Source organism: Pelophylax lessonae, assembly GCF_965119305.1.
Source record: "Pelophylax lessonae genome assembly, chromosome: 1".
Taxonomy (NCBI): Eukaryota; Metazoa; Chordata; class Amphibia; order Anura; family Ranidae; genus Pelophylax; species Pelophylax lessonae.
Window position 1 is genome coordinate 887666889 of NC_138768.1, and position 18956 is coordinate 887685844.

Consider the following 18956-nt stretch of genomic DNA (forward strand, 5'->3'; position numbering starts at 1 on the left):
CATGTCCGCCAGTAGAAACACCAAAATCAAGAGCCCACAGAGCAACCCGGCCACCACACTTGAAGCCTAAGCCTGCTGAGAACCGCCAACCATGAGTCGGAGGAAGAGAGAACCCCCACAGCCTCAGAAACTTTTCGGTTTCTTCCCGACCGCCTCTTGCGGGCCTCGACAAAATGGCGGTGGAGACCGAACCTCCGGCTCCGCTGCCGGTCCTCTAGCGCCTGACTCCTCTGCAATCGCTCCAGCTACCACAGCAAATGCCGCTGTGACAAGCGGCTCTGGGACATCCACCCCCACATTCTCCAGCCCTGTGAAGTCAAAACCACGCAGAGAATACTCACCAGGAAATGAAGATGAAAAGCAGGAAGACTGCCTGGAGAACATAATTCAACAAAATGTCTATAGGACTCTTGAAACAAAAACCAAGACCCCTATCTCAGCCCTCGAATTCCATATCCCCCACTTATCCACGAAAAAGTGGACAGAATCTACAGTGTTTTGGATAGAGGATCTACTAAATGACTCCAAACCTTTATCCTTTGCCGTCTTACAACATTTCTTCAACATTTCACCTCAGGAAGTATTCAATTACTTACAGATGTTACCATTCCTAGAACATTACTCCAAACCTTCCCTTTCTGTACCTCATGTAGCATGACAATTCCTAAACGATAAACCTAGAAGCAAGGGTATTCCATGTTCTACTCGCTCCCGCAGAATAAACAGATTTTTCTTAAAACATCCCCAATGTGGTTATAGGAAATTGATCTACAAATTGATCTCTGAAAACCAATGGCTTACAGCCATAAAATACTCTCAACATACCACTCATTGCATAAACCATTGGGAACTTTCACAAAAAGTCCTCTCTTGGTGGTACTAAACACCAAAATTCCCCCCTCATATCACCTCCCTGTGTTGAAGAAACTGCAACCAAACTGGCACCCTCATCCATGTCTTATGGCAGGGGTCTCAAAACTATGGCCTTCCAGTTGTTCAGGAACTACAATTCCCATCATGCCTAGTCATGTCTGCGAATGTCAGAGTTTGTCAATGCCTCGTGGGATGTGTAGTTCCACAACAGCTGGAGGGCCGTAGTTTGAGGATCCCTGTCTTATGGTCATGCAAAAGCTTATCAAGCTACTGGCATAACGTTTTCCAGTTAATATCACAAGTGACAGTTTTTTTTCTTAAACCCCAGGATCTTATTATGTACCTCAACCTCACCTTTGAGTACAAAAAGGCTCTTGCTATTAGTACGAACACATACCCTAAAGATTTGGGGACTTTGGCTTCCAATGACTGCCAAATAAACCCCCAGGTTTGCTCTCTGGTTGCTTTACTCCCCTTAAACAAGTTTTTATTGATACTTAACGTTTGATTATCTTAGAATGGTTCTCTGTTACCAGGGCCAGATTAACATAGGGGCTATTGGAGCTGCAGCTCCAGGCCCCTACCTTTTATATAGGCCCCGGGTTGGCCATATTCACTGTTACCGCTCTTCTGTCACTTGTAAACACAGAAGTCTGGCTTCTATGCTCGCTTCCCCAGGCAGCACCCTCAGAACCTCCCCACACAGCACGAAGGACGGACAAGGAGGGACAGTTGCCGATGCATGGATGTGTTTATGGGCTTCAGAGACAGCATCCCATGTTGAATTAGGCATGCATGGCTGCACCCTTCCTCCTCTGGGTGCATGCCAAGGCACGGCCCTTAAGGCCCTTCAAAATCCTCAGCACCAAGCCCATGATGCTCTTAATCCGGCCCTGTCTGTTACACAATCATATATTGATCATAACTATCACAAACATGAACTTGTGTCCTCTACCTTCTGTAAGTTGTTATTTTTCTAAAATTCAATAAAAATGTATTGGGAAAAAAAAGCCGCTCTCCAGCCAAATATTGTCCCCCGCCCCCACCCTTCCTCCACCCTTCTCCCACCAATTTACATATTTAAAAAATGGAAAACTTCTTCTTTCTCACTTAAATCTGGTCATATCCCCTATGTAGGTGCATCTTTCAGAAATGGAGACTGGTGACCCACCACTGCTGTGCCGATGGTCCCCTTCATCATGACATGATCTGGTCTTCTAGATCCTGAGAGAACCTCACACTGGGCAGCCAATAGGAAATGCCCATGTCACCCAGGCAGTGACATGGGCACCCAAAAAATGGAACCTTCCACTAAGTAGGATATAACATTCAGGACCAGCGTTTTGTGTAACCACAGATTTAGGTAAATAAAACTGGCACAGAGATTTTATTTTTTTCGTTTTTTCGTAAATTTTTTCCAAATTTTTCTTAATTGCTACATCAGTTAGTTAGAGAGAGGTTGGCTCTATGGTTTGTTAAGATGGGAATTCCTTCATTTAGAGGAGTTTTAACCAGTAAATGTTGAACACCTACCTCGTAAGAACAGCTGAACCCAATCAGCGCCGGGCGCACTGCCCCACATTCCTGCAGAGAAAAAAGACTGCCTTAGTGAGGTTTGCAAATTAACGTTATTTCTTTGAATGCTGGGACATGGGATCACCATGTCCTGTGAACAAACACTGCTGTGTCACACATTTTATAGATCCTGTCTTCTGGGAGGTGGCAGAATACAGGAATCAGCAAGGTACCATGGGATATGTAGTCCCTAGCAATAGAGAAGCTGCAAGGCATGCTGGGAATCCAGAAAAGCTGTGGAAAGCAGACGTTCAGGGCTAACAACAATGAAAGTTATCTTATATTGGATTGTCAGTAATAATGACGGTTTGCATTGTTCTTACAATGCTGATGTTATAAACTGAAGGTGTTTGCTGTGATCACTCCCCTTTCATCCATATTCTATTCATTTTAGACTAATATTGTCTGCTATGTTGTGATTATTAGGGATGAGCCGGCGGTTTGGTGTGAACCTAGGTTCAGATTGAACATTAGCTATTCGGGTGTTTGGACATATGACCCAACTTTTACCCCCAATGTAATTTTTTAAGATGCATGGTGAGTTTTTGGAAGATTTTATTTTTTGCCACAAGTTTTTGGAAAATGCAAAAAGAAAAGGAATTTTTTTTTACACAAAGCTGTCTGGAATTATGGTATGGAAATATGGTCAAATATTCCCATAGACACACTCCTAAACCTTGTGGACAGTCTTCCAAGAAGAGTTGAAGCTGTTATAGCTGCAAAGGGTGGGCCAACTCAATATTGAACCCTACGGACTAAGACTGGGATGCCATTAAAGTTCATGTGTGTGTAAAGGCCGGCGTCCCAATACTTTTGGCAATATAGTGTACTTTTAATGTCACCCTAAAACACATTCTGCTACGATTCCTGATTATGGAAATATGAAAATGGTGTCTGGGCTGATTATATACCAGATATTGTATCTTTTGTATAACACAAATCAACCAATTGTAACAAAACCATTGTAATATAACGGTCATCTCTAAAAGAGTGATCAGGGAATATAGCTTAGTGTAGTGTCACCAACAGCAACCCAAGTTCCTAGCCTACTGGCACATGGCTGCCCCCAGGAATGTCATGGTCACTGATTAGGCAGGAGGCTGAACAAAGCACAAACAAAAGATTTCCTGTGGTCTCAGGAGAGCAGTTGTCTGCAGGGAATGGCTGGGACTGATGTCTCAAAGGAACATAGTCAGTGGGACATGCAGATAGATCAGTTCAGGCGGTGGACAGAGACATGGTCAGCAAACAAATAAAGGATCAGTCCAGGCAGCAGGCATAAAAGTGGTCAGCAAACAAGTAAAGGATCAGTCCAGGCAGCAGGCATAAAAGTGGTCAGCAAACCAGTAAAGGATAAATCCAGGCAGCAGGCATAAAAGTGGTCAGCAAACAAGTAAAGGATAAGTCCAGGCAGCAGGCATAAACATGGTCAGCAAACCAGTAAAGGATCAGTCCAGGCAGCAGGCATAAAAGTGGTCAGCCAACCAGTAAAGGATCAGTCCAGGCAGCAGGCAAAAAAGTGGGCAGCAAACCAGTAAAGGATCAGTCCAGGCAGCAGGCATAATAGTGGTCAGCAAACCAGTAAAGGATCAGTCCAGGCAGCAGGCAAAAAAGTGGGCAGCAAACCAGTAAAGGATCAGTCCAGGCAGCAGGCGAAAGGTGGTCAGCAAACCAGTAAAGGATCAGTCCAGGCAGCAGGCATAAAAGTGGTCAGCAAACCAGTAAAGGTTCAGTCAAGGCAGCAGGCAGGAAAATTGGCCAAGGTCAATACAAGTGGCAGGCAGAGGCAACACTGCACTGGTGTGGCGGTGATAAGAAACATTCTTGTTGGCTGCACTGGCCTGGTGACATTGTAGCTGGTGTGGCAGCAATCAAGAACACTGTTGGTGGCTTACATGGGTCTGGTGACATTGACACTGGTCTGGTGACACTGGGACTTGTGTGGTGGTGATTAGGAATGCTGTTAATGGCTACACTTTTGTTTTTAACACTGGAAATGGTGTGGCAGCAATCAAGAACACTGTTGCTGGATGGCACACTGGTCTGATGATAGTGGGACAGATGTACCAACAATAAAGAACAATGTTGCAAACTTGGACTGGTTTGTTATCATTCGGACTGGTATGGCAAGGATTAGGAACAATGTTGATGGCTACACTGGTCTGGTGACACTGGGACTGGTGTGGCAGCAATTTAATTGGACCATGTATCCCAGTCTGTGATCTGCTGTGTCCAAAGGATTCCAGATTCCGATAAGCCCCCTGCCCGCAGACCCCCCCTATGTTGAGGGCATTTGGCCTGGTATGGTTCAGGAGGGGGGGGGGGCGCTCACTACTCCCTCCCCCCCCCCTTTCCTGGCCTGCCAGGCTGAATGCTCAGATATGGGTCTTGTATGGATTTTGTGGAGGACCCTACGCCATTTTTTATTTTAATTTTGGCATGGGGGTTCCCCTAAAAATCCACACCAGATCTAAGGGTCTGGTATAGGTTTTTTGGGGGGGACCCCACATATTTTTTTTTTTTTTTTCATTTTGACGTGGGGTTTCCCTTAAAATCCATACCAGACCCAGATTGGGGGAGGGGGGGAGCGCCACACAGGTTTTTAAACATTTTTCTATTGCCGGCAAACTCGGCAATGGGTTTTTTTTTTTCATTTAGCTGTCAGTGGATGACTCATCCGTTGTTAAGGACGCAGCAGCCGGCTTTCCGGCCCCCCTCCTTGACAACCTATTCACTCACTGTGCACTTGGAAGGCGAATATCCCACCAAGTGCCCCAAAAATTTGGATGTTCAGCGAACACCCGATGGGCAATGTTCGGGGCCGAACCGCTCGCCCATCCCTATTATTACAAAATTACTGATGTGTGATCGGTAACTTCTGTGTTCTAACCATTGATGGTGAATCCAATTCAGTATACCCTCTCTCCATAAATGTATTCATGTACGATCGCTCTGTATTTACACAAAACACTTGAATACAACTTAAACAGCTCAGTGTCAGTTGCTGGTGTATATGTGGTGCTGTTTTTGGCGGTATTGATACATCAGGCCGAACAAGTGTGTCAGAGAGTACAGAGATGTCAGCAGAGTCGTGGGTGCAGAACAGAGGACCCGACACATCAAGTGGCTCCTTTGGTGGTAAACGCGACACACGTAAGCTAAATATTATGTCCAATATTTCTTTGTATGCAATCTCCATCTCAAAATTTATAAAAACAGATTTTGAGTATGAAAGATTACACTGTAATAGAGAGATTTTTTGCCTCGTTCAATAATGACCATTTCTAATTCGGCTCACCTTGAAGATAAATCAAGTCATATTCAGGCTTCTCCTCCAATAATCGTCCTTCTTTAAACCTACATCCCAGATGCTCAGTCTTTACATAGCATTGGTGGGCAGGAAATCCGGACCTGTGTGGAGGGAACTCAAACCAGGCTTCTGAAATGAAAAATTTCATCCAATTATTGTCCATCCAGAGATGTCTCCTCTACACAATGAAGAAGCAATTCTATTTCCTGACCAGTGCAAACAGTGACCTTCTAAGCTTCATCAAGGACAAGAAATATGAGAAACTGTATTGGCGCTTTTCCACTGCATGGAACCGAACGGTTCGGCTCGCTTTTGTGCTTTTCCACTGCTGGTACCGCATGGTACGGTGTTGGAACGGTTCGGTACGGTACGGTACGGCGGCGCTTTTCCACTGCATGGAACCCAACGGTACGGCTCTCAAAAACAGTACCACCTCGATTGTGGTTCCAACAGGTACCATATCCCACAATCCTTTGCATGCAGTCACTACTACCCACTGATTGGTCAGAGAATCCCACCCACCCCGTTGTTATCCCACCCACTTAACTTTAGTACTACTTTAGTGGAAAAGCGAACCATACCGTACCGTACCCAACCGTTCAAACACCGTACCATGCGGTACCAGCAGTGCCGGTGTAACGTTAAAAAACCATACCCCGTGAAGAAACCATACCCTCGTCACTTCCTGTGTCAAACAGCTGAGCAGCGCAGCAGTGCGCATGCTCAGAGCCCCGGAGACGTAACAGAACAGCAAAGAAGAACACAAGTGCGCATGCTCAGAGGGTAGGAAAAACTCACGGCACTGTGTGAAATGTCATACTTGCGGTGGTATAATTAAAACAGTTCGGCTTCAACATTAAACATCTCCTCTTCTATCGCTGTGACTTCCCTGATCTCCCCTAATAAATATAAAAGCGGCGGCGGGTGTATGAGATGAAAATGACGCCGATCTCGGCTCCGTGATCCGCTTTTATATTTATTAGGCGACATGAGGGAAGTGACAGGGGAAGGAGCGGAGATGACTGATGTTGCAGAGGATTTGTTTTAATGTAACGGCGGCAAGTGTAAGGACCGTGAGAAATCCATACCATCCGTAGCAGCACCGGAAGTGACGAGGGTATGGTTTTCTCACGGGTATGGTTTTTTCACGGAACACCGGTACTTGCAGTGGAAAAGTACCATAAGTGCTCCACTGACCTTATACAAAAATGGAAATGAAGTGTCACACCACTGCTAAGAGGTCCAGATGCAACTTTATTCTGATAAAAGTCAGGGTAACAATCTAAAAAGTAGTCAGCATATTTCAGGGGTCCAAGAATGCCCTCTTCATCAGGACTAGAAGGAACATAAGGGCGTGTCTATAGGCAGGAGCAGTGGCAGAAAGGAACTTAAGGGGAACATAATTCCTCCATGGTTTCCTGAGTCACTGGGTTAGCAATCCGGTTGGATGCTGGCTGTCCATGTGACTCTGGCAGCCATCTTAGTTGTGGCAGAGTCTATTTAAGACCCTGATTCTTGGGTTTCAGCGTATGGGTAGTGTAGGGACAGGTCCCCCTTCTGTTAGGGACAGTAATAGCGGTAGGGAAAGCACAGGGCTCCCAAATCTCTTTAGACACCTTCCCATTTGGGCTCGGACCGACCAGTCTGCATTTTTTCAAGCGCTCACTACCATAGGAACCTGACAATGATTAGAAGGGCTCTAGCTGGGTGGCATCAACTTACCAGGTAAGGAGCTTTCACCTTCTGGCTGTAATGAAATGGGTAAAGCAGTATATGGAAGCAGTATATGGGAGCGGTATATGGGAGCGGTATATGGAAGCAGTACATGGGAGCAGTATATGGGAACAGTATATGGGAGCAGTATATGGGAGCAGTATATGGAAGCAGTATATGGAAGCAGTATTTGGGAGCAGTATATAGGAACAGTATTTGGGAGCAGTATATGGGAACAGTATATGGGAGCAGTATATGGGAGCAGTATATGGAAGGAGTATATGGAAGGAGTATATGGGAGCAGTATATGGAAGCAGTATATGGGAGCAGTTTATGGGAGCAGTATATGGGAGCAGTATATGGAAGCAGTATATGGAAGCAGTATATGGGAACAGTATATGGGAGCAGTATATGGGAGCAGTATATGGAAGCAGTATATGGGAGCAGTATATGGGAGCAGTATATGGGAGCAGTATATGGAAGCAGTATATGGGAGCAGTATATGGGAGCAGTATATGGAAGGAGTATATGGGAGCAGTATATGGAAGCAGTATATGGGAGCAGTATATGGGAGCAGTATATGGGAGGAGTATATGGAAGGAGTATATGGAAGCAGTATATGGGAGCAGTATATGGAAGCAGTATATGGGAGCAGTATATGGGAGCAGTATATGGAAGCAGTATATGGAAGCAGTATATGGAAGCAGTATATGGGAGCAGTATATGGAAGCAGTATATGGGAGCAGTATATGGGAGCAGTATATGGGAGCAGTATATGGGAGCAGTATATGGGAGGAGTATATGGAAGGAGTATATGGGAGCAGTATATGGGAGCAGTATATGGAAGGAGTATATGGAAGCAGTATATGGAAGCAGTATATGGGAGCAGTATATGGGAGCAGTATACGGGAGCAGTATATGGGAGCAGTATATGGGAGCAGTATTTGGGAGGAGTATATGGGAGCAGTATATGGGAGCAGTATATGGGAGCAGTATATGGGAGCAGTATATGGGAGGAGTATATGGAAGGAGTATATGGGAGCAGTATATGGGAGCAGTATATGGAAGGAGTATATGGAAGCAGTATATGGAAGCAGTATATGGGAGCAGTATATGGGAGTAGTATATGGGAGCAGTATATGGGAGCAGTATATGGGAGCAGTATATGGAAGCAGTATATGGAAGCAGTATATGGGAGCAGTATATGGAAGGAGTATATGGGAGCAGTATATGGGAGCAGTATATGGGAGCAGTATATGGGAGGAGTATATGGGAGCAGTTGAATAATGGCCAGCCCATGTTCAAATGTTAGTTTTATTATTCCTCACTAGGAATGAGATGACAGATCAGTCCAAACCTAGAACGCTCAAACTTTAGCCTGCTCAGCCCCTTTTTCGGTGAAAACTGCACATTATATACAGTATCTCACAAAAGTGAGTACACCCCTCACATTTTTGTAAATATTTTATTCTATCTTTTCATGTGACAACACTGAAGAAATGAGACTTTGCTACAATGTAAAGTAGTGAGTGTACAGCTTGTATAACAGTGTAAATTTGCTGTCCCCTCAAAATAACTCAACACACAGCCATTAATGTCTAAACCGCTGGCAACAAAAGTGAGTACACCCCTAAGTGACAATCTCCAAATTGGGCCCAATTAGCCATTTTCCCTCCCCGGTGTCATGTGACTCATTAGTGTTACAAGGTCTCAGGTGTGAATAAGGAGCAGGTGTGTTAAATTTGGTGTTATCGCTCTCTGTTGGAAGAGTCAGGAATGTATATATGAACCTATAAATGTAGATAGAAGTTATACTTTATGTAAATTACAGTTAGAGTGATGCTTTATGATTAGCTTGTTTTGAGACACACATTCCTTCCTTTGTCTGTATGAAGGGGAGGGAAGTTCATTTTCTTACTTCTGCAGAGAGAAGACCTTGAGAGATAACAGGACAAGACTTCCATATGGAGAATACAGCAGGCAATGACCAAACCGGTTCTTACCAGTTAGATTGCAAACAGCCCCACATATGAGCCATTAACTCTTAATTTAAAAGAGGAAGAAGTGGACATTGATTGGATGAATTATACTGTTACACCTTGGACCAGCCCAGAACACACCTATACCTCATAAATATTCATCACTATAAAAAGTACAAACCCCATTGTCTTGGTAGATTTGTATGCACGAGGCAGGCTATGACTGAACTCTGTATATATCTCCATGCACATGTAAATAAACGAATTCCTCTTGTTTTCCAATATCACAGAATCTGAGTTTTTCCAACTCTTACACTCTCACTCTCTCATACTGGTCACTGGAAGTTCAACATGGCACCTCATGGCAAAGAACTTCCTGAAGATCTGAAAAAAAGAATTGTTGCTCTACATAAAGATGGCCTAGGCTATAAGAAGATTGCCAAGACCCTGAAACTGAGCTGCAACACAGTGGCCAAGACCATACAGCGGTTTAACAAGACAGGTTCCACTCAGAACAGGGATCGCCATGGTCGACAAAAGAAGTTGAGTGCACATGCTCAGCGTCATATCCAGAGGTTGTCTTTGGGAAATAGACGTATGAGTGCTGCCAGCCTTACTGCAGAGCTTTAAGGGGTTGGGCAGCCTGTCAGTGCTCAGACCTTACACCACACACTGCATCAAATTGGTCTGCATGGCTGTCATCCCAGAAGGAAGCCTCTTCTAAAGATAATGCACAAGAAAGCCCACAAACAGTTTGCTGAAGACAAGCAGAATAAGGACATGGATTACTGAAACAATGTCCTGTGGTCTGATGAGACCAAGATAAACTTATTTGGTTCAGATGGTGTCAGGCGTGTGGCAGCAACCAGGTGAGGAGTACAAAGACAAGTGTGTCTTCCTACAGTCAGTCATGGTGGTGGGGTTGTCATGGTGTGGAGCTGCATGAGTGCTGCCGGCACTGGGGAGCTACAGTTCATTGAGGGAACCATGAATGCCAACATGTACTGTGACATACTGAAGCAGAGCATGATCCCCTCCCTTCAGAGACTGGGCCGCAGGGCAGTATTCCAACATAACGACCCCAAACACCTCCAAGACAACCACTGCCTTGCTAAAGAAACTGAGGGTAAAGGTGATGGACTGGCCAAGCATGTCCCCAGACCTAAACCCTATTGAGCATCTGTGGGGGATCCTCAAACAGAAGGTGGAGGAGCGCAAGGTCTCTAACATCCACCAGCTCTGTGATGTCATCATGGAGGAGGGGAAGAGGACTCCAGTGGCAACCTGTGACGCTCTGGTGAACTCCATGCCCAAGAGGGTAAAGGCAGTGCTGGAAAATAATGGCGGCCACACAAAATATTGACACTTTGGGCCCAATTTGGACATTGTCACTTAGGGGTGTACTCACTTTTGTTGCCAGCGGTTTAGACATTAATGTCCGTGTGTTGAGTTATTTTGAGGGGACAGTAAATTTACACTGTTATACAAGCTGTACACTCACTACTTTACATTGTAGCAAAGTGTCATTTCTTCAGTGTTGTCACATGAAAAGATAGAATAAAATATTTACAAAAATGTGGGGGGTGTACTTATTTTGTGAGATACTGTATTTCCACAAGAACTATTTCCACAACTCCAGTATATATGACAGTTTCCCGCTGTCATTGGTTCATAAGGAAGCACCGGCAGTGACCCTAGGAACCCCTGACATCATGGGGAAGCCCCACTCCTTTTAAGCAATGGATCAGGGAGAGTAAAGACATCACTGCTCAAACATGGCCACTGGATGTATTTGGGCGATGACACTGACCAATAATGTCCATGACCATATTTGTTCAATGATATCAACACTATCCCGGCCCCCTCCCTTATATAGCTTATGGCAGCTCAGGGAGGTGTCATTCTGCTAATGTTACCATCAAGATTGGGGCTTCCTAAATCTGATAACACCCCACCCACAGACCCCCACAACCTTAGCTAGTGGTTGTGGGGGTCTGCGGATGGGGGCTTATCAGAATAGGGAAGAGGTTATTGAGGACAAGGTGGTTTGCCATGAGGTACCCTTGGTAAGGCACCCCCCCCCCCCCCATGTTAAGGGCATGTGGCCTGGTATGGTTTAGGAGGGGGGTGCATGATCAACCCTCTTTTTCCTAGCCATCCAGGCTGCATGCTTGGAAAGGGTCTGGTAGGGATTTTTAGGTTTTTGCAAGGAGTATCTCTTAAAATGCATATCAGACCTGAAGTTCACCAAACCCTGGTTGAACCAAACCCAGGACAGTTTGGCTCATCATTATTCCTCCCAATATAAAAATCATAATTCCCATAGGATAAGGGATTACTAAATCTTGGTAAAATCACCTGAACTGTTTGTGCGCATTTTATCCTTTGCTACAGCAGAGTAGATGGGATACGGGACTTCACCATTCTCACAAATCTCCTTGTGACTGGACAGCTTTCCTTCATTGATCTGGAGAAGAAAGATGAATATTAATTGTGATGTACCCCAAGGTTCAGTGTTATTAATAGTGTACAATACAAAAATGTTAAAACAGCGTGGAGGACTCTCCCCAATCCATACTAGGCCCTTTGGGTCTGGTATGAATTTTAAGGAAAACCCCACGCCAAAATAAAAAAATAAAAATGGCGCCCCCCCCTAAAATCTATTGGCGCTTTTCCACTGCATGGAACCGTAACGGTTCGGCACGCTTTTGTGCTTTTCCACTGCTGGTACCGCATGGTATAGGGTCGGAACGGTTCGGTACGGTACGGTATAGGTTTGTTTTTCCACTGCATGGAACCGAACGGTACGGTACGGCTCTGAAAAAACAGTACCTACTCGATTGTGGTTCCAACAGGTACCAAACTGGTACCATATCCCACAATCCTTTGCATGCAGTCACTACTAGCCACTGATTGGTCAGAGAATCCCACCCACCCCGTTGTTATCCCACCCACTTAACTTTAGTACTACTTTAGTGGAAAAGCAAACCTATACCGTACCGTACCGAACCGTTCCGACACTATACCATGCGGTACCAGCAGTGGAAAAGCAAACCGGGCCAAGTAGGGCCGAGTAGAGCCGAGCCGGTACTAGCCGGTACTTGCAGTGGAAAAGTGCCATAAGCCAGACCTTTTTTTGTGATCCCATGCCAACCGCCCCTCCTAAACCATACCTGGCCTGCTTTGGAGCAGGGGGGGCTCTGCCTGACAACCCTGGGCTGTGGTTGCGGGGGTCTGTGGGCAGCAGTGTTAATTTTGGCAGCAAATTTCGACTCAGTTTTAGTCTTTAGAATAAAATGCCATTTTAATTTTAGTCCCATTTTAGTCATCTGCAATTGTTTTAGTTTTAGTCTTATTTAGTCAACTAAAATCTCCAGTACCCACTTCAGTCATCTAAAATGTATTGGGTTTAGTTAAATTGTAATGCATTATTTAAGCATTTCTCTACTTTTTCCAAATTCAGAAATCAAAAATCTAAAAAAAAACCTATAAAAACCCTTTGCGTGAAGATGCCACCATGCAGTGCACTGTTACATGAATTTTAACAGTTCAAGAAACTGAACAGGCCTGGTGCTTAGTGGGAGGAGATAGGGAGTCTTGGAGCTTAGTGAGGGGAGATCAGGGTTCCTGGTGCTTAGTGGGGAGAGATGGGGGGTCTTGGTGCTAAGTGGGGGTAGATGGGAGGTCCTTGTGCTTAGTGGGGAGAGATGGGGTTCCTGGTGCTTAGTGGGGAGAGATGGGGGTCTTGGTGCTTAGTGGGGAGAGATGGGGGTCCTGGTGCTTAGTGGTGAGAAATGGGGGTTTTGGTGCTTAGTGGGGGATGATAAGGGGTTATGGTGTTTACAGAGGAGAGATGGGGGGTCTTGGTGCTTAGTGGGGGAGAAATAGGGGTCTTGGTGTTTTGTGGGGGAGATAGGGGGTCCTGGTGCTTTGTGGGGAGAGATGGATGGGTCGTGGTGCTTAGTGGGGGATGATGGGGGGTCATGGTGTTTAGCGAGGAGAGATGGGGGTCTTGGTGCTTATTGAGGGGAAATGGGGGGTCCTGGCACTTAGTCAGGAGAGATAGGGGTCCTGGTGCTTAATGGGGGAGACAGGGGGTCCTGGTGCTCAGAGATGGGGGTCTTGGTGCTTAGTGGGGAGAGATGGAGGGTCTTGGTGCTTATTGGGGGATGATGGGGGGTCATGGTGTTTAGTGAGGAGAGATGGGGGGACTTTGTGCTTAGTGGGGGGGAGATGGGGGGTCCAGGTTCTTAGTCGGGAGAGTTAGAGGGTCCTGGTGCATAAAGGGGGGGCATAGAGGGCCTGGTGCTCAAAGATGGGGGTCTTGGTGCTTAGTGGGGAGAGATGGGGGTCTTGGTGCTTTGTGGGGGATGATGGGGTCATGGTGTTTAGTGAGGAGAAATGGGGGGACTTTGTGCTTAGTGGGGGGAGATGGGGGGTCCTGGTTCTTAGTCGGGAGAGTTAGGAAGTCCTGGTGCCTAAAGGGTGGGGAAACAGAGGGGTCCTGGTGCTCAAAGATGGGGGTCTTGGTGCTTAATGGGGAGAGATGGGGGTCTTGGTGCTTTGTGGGGGATGATGGGGTCATGGTGTTTAGTGAGGAGAAATGGGGGGACTTTGTGCTTAGTGGGGGGAGATGGGGGGTCCTGGTTCTTAGTCGGGAGAGTTAGGAAGTCCTGGTGCCTAAAGGGTGGGGAAACAGAGGGGTCCTGGTGCTCAAAGATGGGGGTCTTGGTGCTTAATGGGGAGAGATGGGGGGGTCTTGGTGCTTTGTGGGGGGAGATGGGGGTCCTGGCACTTAGTGGGGGCAGATAGGGCAGCACTGCTTGATCCATATGGAATCCTGTAGAAGAATCACCCCTCTCACTTTTCTTGTCTGCTGGTTTTTCTAATCTGAAGGGATGCCGGGGATACCAGTTCAGTAATAGCACAGACGATCTCACAAAGAGCCGAAAGCAAAAGAAAACTTTCTCTACCCACTTCTCTGCCAGGCTCTGACTGATGACTCATCTATTGCAGAAAAGTTGGGCCCCGATGGCTGTACCAATCATCCCCGATAACCCGGGACATATCACCCATGCTTTCAGGGTAGGTCAGAGCACAGTGGGCCCCCCTCCTCCTCTGGGCCCGTGTGCAGAGAACACCCTGCATCCATGGATGATACACCACTGATGCTTCTGGATCAGCATTGGTACCAATTCTTTGGCACCTGCACACTCTTGCAAGGGCAATGCATTCACCTGAGGGTCTGGAAACGCACACAGGCTGTGCCTTTCCCGCACCGTGTTTTGGTGTGAACCGACCCTAAGGCAGGATGTAGAAACAACAAAAACTGATGATTTGCGAAAAACAAAGACTTTGATACCCCCATTAATCGGGAAGACAAAGGAAAGTCACCCAGAGCTCCTATGTTCCAAAACTTGGAGAGGACCCAGCTTGTACTTACTCTATTCATGACAGAGAAGACGAATGTATAGGCCCAAAGATCTGTCAGAGAGTACGAATCTCCGCCAAATGTCTTTTTGATCTTCTCCCATGGCTCTGTCCATTCCCGTTCATTCTCTGACTTCATTCTCCTACATAACCGATTCTCCAGATATTCCATGTGTGAAAAGTCTGACCAGATATCATCAGAATACAGAGAGGACATACACCTGGAATGGTAAAGTAGTAAGTTGGATATTTCAGAGGTAAGTTATTCATTTACCATGGAAAAAATAACCAGTGCAGCGCTCAGAAAACAATTGTGATACAGATGGAACAATGTATCTTCCAATAAATACAATAAATGAAAATAAGTCCCAAGTATTGGGAAGTGAAAACTTTCAATGTAGGTGAAGATGATTCAATCCAGTGAATAAATAAAGGTGACCGGATGAGATGTGCGATAAGCACCACCACCATAGATACAGGGATATGCTCACCAGGCGATATGGACCCAGATACCATATAACATGTGGGTCTAAAAACGCTCGATATCATCCTTGGATACCCAGCTGGACGGTAATCCCAGAGGATGAAATTCTGCATTTCAAGAAAGGTTTCCTGGGTCCATCCTGAAGCTTGTAATGTCCTGCTGACCAACATGTGGCCATTTGGGACTTGCTGGGTGATGGCCCTTTGCAAAGGTCCATCACCCAGCAAGTACCAAATGGCCACATGTTGGCCAGCAGGACATTACACGCACAATCACAGCTGTACTCATTACTAATGGTGAGAACTAATTATTATTTCACCTGTGAGCCCGCCAGAGAACATGGACCATCAGCAACGCTTCAGGATGGACCCAGGAAACCTTTCTTGAAATGCAGAATTTCATCCTCTGGGATTACCGTCCAGCTCAGTATCCACGGATGATATCAAGCGTTCATGGACCCACATGCTATATATTATCTGGGTCCATATCGTCTGGTGAGCATATCCCAGTATCTATGGTCCCAAATCAAAAGGAGAAATGACCGCACTCAAATCTTGATGAAAACCTTGAAGTATTTATTCCTCACCACAGGTAAAACCTAGGACAGTACAGCACGGGATCATGTAAAGGTTGACATGTTTCACGATACTGTAGATCGCTTACTCATAATAACCATTAGTTATGAGTAAGCGATCTACAGTATCGTGAAACACGTCAACCTTTACATGCTCCCGTGTTGTACTGTCCTAGCTTTTACCCATGGTGAGGAATAAATACTTCAAGGTTTTCATCAAGATTTGAGTGCGGTCATTTATCCTTTTGATTTGGGACCATAGATACTGGGATATGCTCACCAGACGAAATGGACCCAGATAATATATAGCATGTGGGTCTAAAAACGCTTGCTATCATCCGTGAAAAATGGACCTTGAAAACGTCATATCTGATGAAACGTACGTCGGTCGCGGCGTGCTGACGTCACCAATACGAGATTGAGGACGGGCGGAAGATTCGACCGGCCGGCGGCTCATTCAAACAAACGCTATCTATTTCTGATGTTTGTAAGTTGCTTCCCTTATATTTTTTTTGAATAAATGTTATGGTTTTACACTATGGGGCACCTTATTCTTTTTTATACGAACCTGTGACTTGATGCCTGCTGGGGATTTAGTTTGGAGGCATGTTGGGACCTGCTGAATTCTATGATCCTGAGTTTACTGAGTGTATCTGGATCCTGGGAGTATACACCTTTGAATCAGGCACTCGATATACCTCAATCTGGTAAGCAGTCTGTGTATCTACTGGCTGTTCCTTGCAATAGGAGTGATCTAACACTTTGGAATCTCACACGGACTACTGGATTGATCCCCAGGAGTTTTCCAGCAGTTTTTGTGGTCAAGATCATTTTTGACCTTTAGACATTTTTATTTGTCACTGTTGATTTTTTGGGTCCTTATAGGGACTATTGAACTTTAATTAACTCTGCACACAACTTGCTTTACACACTTTCTGGTTTGGGTGTATGTCACATTCAAGTTGTTGTTATTATTATTTTTATTCACTGTATATTTCAAGTATTTAACTTGGTATTTTCACCATACTCACAATCTTCTTGAACAGAAGAGTCCAACACTGAACTCTGTGAACTCCTTTTTCGAGGCAATGGCTCAATTGTATGAAGACCCCCAGCGCACTGTTACGGCAGAATCGGCTCTGCATACCTTACAACAGAATAAACGCCCGGCGGAGGATTACACCGTTGATTTCCGCAGATGTGCCGCCGACACAGACTGGAACTATTTTGTGTGTTATAGCACAAATTCAATGCTTAGCGCGGCTTACCTTGATATAATCATCCGTGGAGACTCAGCTGGACAGTAATCCCAGAGGAGGAAATTCTGCATTTCAAGAAAGGTTTCCTGGGTCCATCCTGAAGCGTTGCTGATGGTCCATGTTCTCTGGCGGGCTCACAGGTGAAATAATAATTAGTTCTCACCATTAGTAATGAGTACAGCTGTGATTGTGCTTGTAATGTCCTGCTGGCCAACATGTGGCCATTTGGTACTTGTTGGGTGATGGACCTTTGCAAAGGGCCACATGTTGGTCAGCAGGACATTACAAGCTTCAGGATGGACCCAGGAAACTTTTCTTGAAATGCAGAATTTCATCCTCTGGGATTACCGTCCAGCTGAGTATCCATGGATGATATCGAACGTTTTTAGACCCACATGCTATATAGTATCTGGGTCCATATCGCCTGGTGAGCATATCCCAGTATCTATGGTGGTGGGGGTGCTTATCGCACATCTCATCTGGTCACCTATATTTATTCACTGGATTGAATCATCTTCACCTACATTGAAAGTTTTCACTTCCTAACACTTGGGACTTATTTTCATTTACTGTATTTATTGGAAGATACATTGTTCCATCTGTATCACAATTGTTTTCTGAGCGCTGCACTGGTTATTTTTTCCATTTTGTATGACAATTTGTGTGGATTGTAGTGCTGGCAGCTACTATTATTATTATTTTTTACTCATTTATTAGCACAGTTTTAACACACTTTTATTCATTTACCATGCATCGTCCTGATAGCAATCAATTTAAATGAAAAAAACATAAAGGGTAACTCCACTTTTGTGGGGGGGGGGGGGGAAGTAGCAAACAAGGAAAAAGAAAATTCTAGCATGTACAATTTTGACACGAGTCACATTGTAACATTAAAAATTCCCTTTCCTTATCAATCTGCAGTGCTGTAATCTTCTGTAAAATGCAATATGGGGGGGCTGTGATATAAAGGAGACTGCACTGTAATGTAAAGGGGACTGCTCTATAAAGGGGGCGCTGTAATGTAAAGGGGACTGCACTTTAATGTATAGGGGACTGCTCCATAAAGTAGGCACGGTAATGTAAAGGGGGGCTGTGATATAAAGGGGACTGCACTGTAATGTAAAAGGGACTGTGATGCAGTGGTGTATTTAGGTTCTGTGCTGCCCTAGGCCTGACTAAACTAGTGCACCCCCTAATTTACATATGACCCACCCCTTCCTGTGAAGGCCACGCCCTTTACTGTTTACGACCCGCCCTGTCATCTGTGATCCACAGACCACAAGTCTATCAGTGCCCATCAGCGTAGCCTCATTGTTTCCCATACGTTCAGCATCATCAGTGCCCATCTGTGCAGCTTTATCAGTGCCGCCTCATTACTACCCATCAGTGCAACCTCATCACTGACCGCTTTATGGGGGTGCCAAACTGTTTTGCCTCCTGGACTCTGCCCTCTGGCCCAATTCACCCCATAAGACTGGCACCATACTAAAAGTGTAGCGCAAGCCGACGGAGACCCTTTTCGTGCAGGACCCGGGAGAAGGCTGTTTTTTCGTGCAGAGTGCAGCTTTTTTGCTGCCCCCCTGTGAAGTGCCTCCCTAGGCCTGTGCCTTGTCGGCCTAGGCCAAGATACAGCACTGCTGTGATGTAAAGGGGACTGCTCCATAAAGTAGGCACAGTAATGTAAAGGGGGCTGTGATGTAAAGGGGGCTGCTCCATAAAGGGGGCACTGTAATATAAAGGGGGGCCGTGATGTAAAAGG

At 45.5% G+C, this 18956-nt stretch overlaps 1 protein-coding gene across 1 annotated transcript in view; it reads right to left on the reverse strand.

Moving 5' to 3' along the window:
- Positions 1–768: 768 nt before the first annotated feature.
- The window catches only part of LOC309550766 (cytosolic phospholipase A2 gamma-like), a gene marked incomplete at its 3' end in the record, with an annotated part of 34986 nt that continues 16798 nt past the window's right edge, over positions 769–18956 (reverse strand). Inside the window, exons 5-9 of the mRNA XM_082251101.1 lie at positions 14894–15101; positions 11809–11917; positions 5747–5887; positions 2407–2457; positions 769–782 (exon numbers count right to left, since the gene is read on the reverse strand). Coding sequence (XP_082107227.1) covers positions 769–782; positions 2407–2457; positions 5747–5887; positions 11809–11917; positions 14894–15101 — 523 coding nt within the window. The remainder of the gene's footprint in view (positions 783–2406; positions 2458–5746; positions 5888–11808; positions 11918–14893; positions 15102–18956) is intronic.